The sequence below is a fragment of the Condylura cristata genome, unplaced genomic scaffold (assembly GCF_000260355.1).
Source record: "Condylura cristata isolate star-nosed mole 26May11 unplaced genomic scaffold, ConCri1.0 scaffold00021, whole genome shotgun sequence".
NCBI classification, from domain to species: domain Eukaryota; kingdom Metazoa; phylum Chordata; class Mammalia; order Eulipotyphla; family Talpidae; genus Condylura; species Condylura cristata.
The window spans coordinates 4,108,916-4,114,915 of record NW_004567122.1 but is presented as its reverse complement, the minus strand read 5'-3'; the positions used below and the strand labels follow the sequence as shown (position 1 = coordinate 4,114,915).

The 6,000-nt window shown below is 41.5% G+C and overlaps 1 protein-coding gene across 1 annotated transcript in view; it reads right to left on the bottom strand.

Moving 5' to 3' along the window:
* Positions 1–6,000, bottom strand: part of EGF (epidermal growth factor) — a 72,294-nt gene that overhangs the window by 43,886 nt on the left and 22,408 nt on the right. The window contains exons 8-10 of the mRNA XM_012727988.1: positions 4,270–4,392; positions 3,005–3,130; positions 1,582–1,718 (exon numbers count right to left, since the gene is read on the bottom strand). Of these exons, the coding sequence (XP_012583442.1) occupies positions 1,582–1,718; positions 3,005–3,130; positions 4,270–4,392 (386 nt within the window). The remainder of the gene's footprint in view (positions 1–1,581; positions 1,719–3,004; positions 3,131–4,269; positions 4,393–6,000) is intronic.

Genomic DNA, 6,000 nt, shown 5'->3' with positions numbered 1-6,000 from the left:
GCTGTCTCTTTAACTGTTGCTCCACGGTATTCCTTGCAGGTGCAGGATTCTCTAGTCTAGAATGCAGACTGTCAACAGGTACAAGAATTTCACAAGTGTCTAAAACTTCTGGGAACCTGTTGACATTTCACTGAGGGTATTTGTGATATTTTAACTGTGAACATATACAGGTACATAAAAATCTACGCAATGATGAGAGTATTTACTTCTGCCAATTCATTCACAAATGGGTTATCTTTCTATTTTAAAATAGAAAAGGTCCTATTCCATAATATAAAAAGGATGCTAGACATATTTAAAAACACCGTGCCAGAACTGTTTCTCAAACTTATGGTGCTCAGGCATCATCTGAGAATCTGGTTAAAAGGCAAATTGTGTGTCCTTGATCAGGGGAGGGTCCTCAGAATTTGCTGTTTCCATAGAAACAGATCCCAGGTGCTTTTGATGCTGCTGGCCCAAGGACCAGTTTGAGAAGCAAGCATATGAGTCTATTGACCAGAGAAATGAAAATCAACCACAGGATACTAAGTTTATTCTACGTCTTCTAATTCACTGGCTTGTAAAAAAGTCTGACCGTGCAGGGAAAACACTAGCTTGATAATAAATGCATCCGGAATTTAATTTTTAATGTATCAACCATTTCTTTCTATTAATGTAAGTCTTCCATGGAGTCTGGTTGGTTCATTTCAGGGAACAGAAAGAAGGATTGTTAATGTTTAAGTACCAAACTTCTATTTGCACAATTATTTATATTTGGTTATTACAGCAAGTGAGTCCAGCATCCCTTTGCTTTACTCTTTTGGTCATTAGCTAGATTGCTTTAAACAAGAGAAACAAATGTACAAAATTTAAAAATCTGGGCATTAACATACCATCCAGTAACAAATAATTATGGAGGTAGATTAACAACTATGTAAGTTTATAACCACTGGCGATTCATCTCCCAAGTGGACACTCTAATACCTCACTTCAAGCACATTCTACCCTAGAAGAAACACAATCACGAAACTGTATGCCAAATGGCCAATTAGGGTGATATCACTAAAATTCTGAACCATACCCCAAAATCTTCCTGTAAAATTGATTTATTGTGCAAATGATGTTGTGTTAAACAACCATTCCTACATGAACCATAAAGTTGATGTCTTCTGATGTTGTGGTTAAGTGTCACTGAATTTCCTCTCCCAGTGACACACAAGCTACTCACCTGTAGCTTGACCTCCCACCTCTCCCATCACCGGCAAAAAACCAAAGACGTATCTGTTTTGTTCCTTTATGAGTACACCTACCTGTGCTAGCCGCTCACCTCATCTCCAAAGAGGCAGCTGATGTAATATCCTGTGCATTAAATTGTCCCGATAACCTTTCCCCAAAACAAGAGACCAGGGTAGGATTATGTCAACGCAAAGGTCCCCAAAATGTCTCAAACGCCATTTGAATGTCTTTATTGAAATGTTTCTGTGTCTCATCTTCCAGAGCTGAGTTAGTAGAGGACTTCCAGGTAGGCCAGGTCACCTGGAAGGATAAAGTCCTCCCCTGTGTCCTTAAAGTGGGCCACAGGCCGCAGTGACAACGTCATACCTTATTTTCCACGGGGTCGTGATCGAGGGCTAGCACCATCCCCATCTGCTGGCTCAGCAGGGTCCCATAATCTGTTCCATCAAAACACATGTGTTGGATATTTGCAGAATTGGCAAACAGCAGAAATGGTTGTGGTCCTGTTAACCAAATTTCAGATATTTAAAATATGCCTTTGGGCCCAGAAGGCACCTCTGACGCTTCCCTCACATGACATCCTCTTCCTTCAGCTCTGTAGCCCTTGTTTTCCTCATCCCCCATCAAGATGGGGTGGGTAGGGCAGGCTTCCTCTCCAAGGGGGTGACCCCTTGCCAGAACCCCATCACTGGATTCCTCCCTGCTTTTAAGATGCAAATTACTTATAGGAAGAGACACTCAGGAATAACTAACATGACAGCTAAATCCTGCCACCCCTTAGTGCTGTGCTCTCCAAGGTTCACACACACTGAAATATTCACATTAGTGAGTTGTATTCACTGATGTGTCCTGGACACATGTGAAAGGCAGGCTTGACTATGGAAGCTGAAAACTAGACCCCTGATCCCTTCAGAACTCAGGTTAGGCTGCTTTCACGAAGACTTTGAGAAGTTAAGAGTATTGGGGTCTCCCTCGGGCCAGCTTTGCAAACTCATTATGTTACCCCAGATGACAAACATAATGAACCACAGGAGAGACTCAATGAATTTGGTCTAAATCTAGGCTTCCAAAGATCACTGAAGGACATGAAGACTATCATATCAGAAGGTGAAAAAAAGATACATGCAGCTGTATATCTAATTTTGACCTAAAAAGGACAGAAGTTTCTAGGCTTCCTGGTGCTACGGGGTTAAGTCTTTGCTATCACGCTATTTCTGTTGCAGCCTGAGTGCCATCCCCAGCCAGGAAGGTGACTCACAGGGCGCAGCAGACCTCTCCTGTCTCGCCCACTGCTCCCCTCAGTGAATCGGCCTGCTCTGCTCCCCACTCTGTCTCTGGTGAATCCTCATAGCCCCACACGTCTGGCCTGTTCTTGTATGCATAAATAATTTTTTTTAAAAAGTAAACAGAACTTTCCAAAGTATTATGATTATTATAGTCACTGGAGAGACGAAAATCAAATCCACCACCAAATATAAACACCTCTGAAACTTTATAATGTTTTAAGATTATTCTGCTCACACATTCTCTATTTGCTAGAATGCCCACTTGATGTTACAGCAGGTCTTTGCTGAATGACAATTAACTTAGAAATATTCTTCAAAACCGTGATCATTATTTACAGACCCACTATTTACATGTATAACGTGATTAGCTTTCCCTGTCCAAAAATTAAAAATCAGACCTTTTACCCAGACATCAAAAAAAATTTCACTCTCTGTATTCCTAAAAGAAATCTTTTCATGAACCTTTTTGCAGAGACACATTTTCAGATGCCCACACCACTAACCTGAAGCTGCACAGCTCTTTTTGTCCAGTTGCAGGTTATACCCAGGAAAGCAACCACATTCCCAAGATAGCGGACTGAGAGGCAGGCAGAGCTGGCTACATCCACCGTTATCAGGGGAGGAGCACCCTACAAGAAACAATGCCTCGGTAAAGATGCTCCCTCATTCCAAAGGAAAGATTTTCCCATCAATAATGAAGGTGAGCCAAATATAAGAACAACTTTGTAACTACTTCTATAACATCCACACTGCTGAAATAGTTTATTTTTCAGAGGTTAGGGGCAAATCACCTTATTCCACAACCCTTAACTGGCATCTTGAATGTTAGCCCTTCACATCTCAATGGCATTTGTCATCTTGTTTTATCAATGAAACTGAGGACAAAGGGACTGGCAGCTTATGGGAATAAGAAATGCATCTTGGGTCCTTGTCCCTGGTGGCACAAGGGGTTAAGTATCAGCACTGTCACGCTAACCACAGCCACTCAGCACAAGTTCGATCCCTGACCTAGGGTGGTGACCCACATGGCGCAGCAGACTTCTCCTGACTTGCCTGCTGCTCCCCTCAGCAGTGTCCTTGTCAGTCTGACTGTTCTGCTCCCCACTCTGTCTCTGGTGAATCCTCTAATCCCCTGCACCTCTGACCTGCACCCCAGTTCTTATATGCACAAATAAATAAATGTTAAAAAAGAAAAGAAATACATCTTGATGAGACTAGCAGTTGGTCTACCCCTTCATAGTGAGTATGACATTGTTTCTCACTCATGTTTTTGGTCTCGTTACTTTTTTCTTTTCTGTATTAAAAAGCAAAGACCCACACATCACATCCTTGCTGAGTGTGAGGGACCGCCAGCCCTCTCTATGTTGCAACCTACAAAGGTCTGAATCAGGTTCAGGGGACAGGCTAAAGTATCGTGCATCCGCCAGCCTCACGCTGACCACAAATGCAGAAGCAGAATCTCTCGGTTTCCTCAGGAGGAAACCGAGACCGCGAGAGGCCAGTGGCCAGCTCTAACCAACACTGCTAGTCACCAGCGGTATGTCCTTGGTGCTGCCTGCCAGCCACATCTCGCTCACAACCACTATACTGTGCTGCTACCTAGCAACAAAGAGACAAAACCCTGATTTAAATTGATGGTACTCTGTTCCATAAGTATCTTTCACTGTGTCAGGCTGGGAAATCTATTCTCCCTTGACCACGACATCAATTTCTAGGTGTCACTTAGAAAATGGATGTTTTCAAGCCAACAAGATGTCCTGAAACTCACCAGTGCATGTTTTCCCATCTGCCTCAAGCACTGAGCCTTCAGGACAGAAACATGCAGGGCCTTGTGGTGTCAGGAGACAGTTGTGACTGCATCCAGATGCATTGCTTGGGCAGGAAACTAACTCTAATGAACACGAATACAGGCAGGTTAGGACCATATCAGATCAGTGGACATTTAGTAAAAATCAGTGTGTAATGAAAATGCTATCCTGAAAAGAGTAAGCTGAAAAAGATTCAAACATATACGAAACACTAAGATGATGGAGATTAAGAAAAAAAACGAAGAAAATTTAAATCTAAAAACACAAAGACCTTGGATTCTAGAAAACAGCTCTGACTTCCTCTAAGTTTCTTTTATTCCAAATCCTATTTTTAAAGTAATTAGTCATCAAAATTCCAAAATATGTTCAATGGAACTTGGTCAAACGATAATCAAGTTGATCTGAAAAGCAAATAGTATGGGTAAGAAAACTGAGAACAGTGTATGAGTGTGATGAGGTACAGGAAGAGGCTGAGAGGCTATTAACAAAGATCCAAGTGTATCATAAAGATGCAAAAACTGTAATAATGGTTAAGGAGTGCAGGGACAGGCAGAAAGGACAAGAGATTCAAATAACAACTTCATCTTAGAAGACACTCAAGTACATGTCAGAATGAAGAGCGTGAAAGGTATTTTAAATCATCAAGTTAAGTGAGAAATCAGCCAATAAATGATGAATAACTGCATAGTAATTGGGGGGCGAAATTAAAATTCCTGGCCTTATATTACACATCAAAATAAATTTCAAGAGCCTCTGTGGTGCTGCGGGGGTTAAGTCTCAGCCCTATGGAGCTATCACCAGCCACCATGGCAGAGTTCGATCCCCACCAGGGTGGTGACCCACATGGCGCAGCAGACCTCTCCTGTCTCACCTGTTGCTCCCCTCAGCAGTGTTTCAGTCAGTCCGCCTGTTCTGGTCCCCACTGTGTCTCTGGTGAATCCTCTCACTCCCACACCTCTGGCCTGTACCCCAGTTCTTGTATGCATAAATAAATAAATCTTTAAAAACAAATACTTGCAATGGGATAAAAGAAAAAAGGGAAATGTGTAGTGTAAGAGGAAAGTTTTCAAATAACACAACGTAAGTACCTTTATTCGAACAGTCCATCTGTTTAAAAAAGCTTTTAGAGACAATTTTAAAACTGACTAAATATTTAGGGTTATTAAGTGATTATTGCTCTTATTATTTTTTTGATGTGATAACGGTATTGTGGTTATGCTTGAAAACAGACTGGATATCAGATAAAAGCAGGGAACTACAGTCAGTGTTTTAGATAAGATAATGTACCAGGATTATGTTTATTGCATGTTTATCTTTCAAGGATACATAATGAAATATGGATAAAGAAAGGAAAGAACACACATGCTGATCTGTCTATATTCATCCACATCTCAATCTGTGTATGTCCTATATATCTTTCCATCTATCTCAAGTGGCTGTTTTGATGAAATAGGTATGGGATAAAGCCCAGTTATTCAAGTTTTAAAAAGCAAAACAAGTAAAATTCCTAGGTGCTCCATGCATACAGCTGATAGAGGACCACCCACCTAGATTATAACTGTTAGCATGTGATCAAGGGGTGCTCAGGAGCCTTAAACAAATAGGGTGCATGCATTTGGGGTCCTGCCACCCACACATATAGACAAAAGCAGACTCTTCATGGGAAAGATCTTCAATAGGATTAGTGTGCC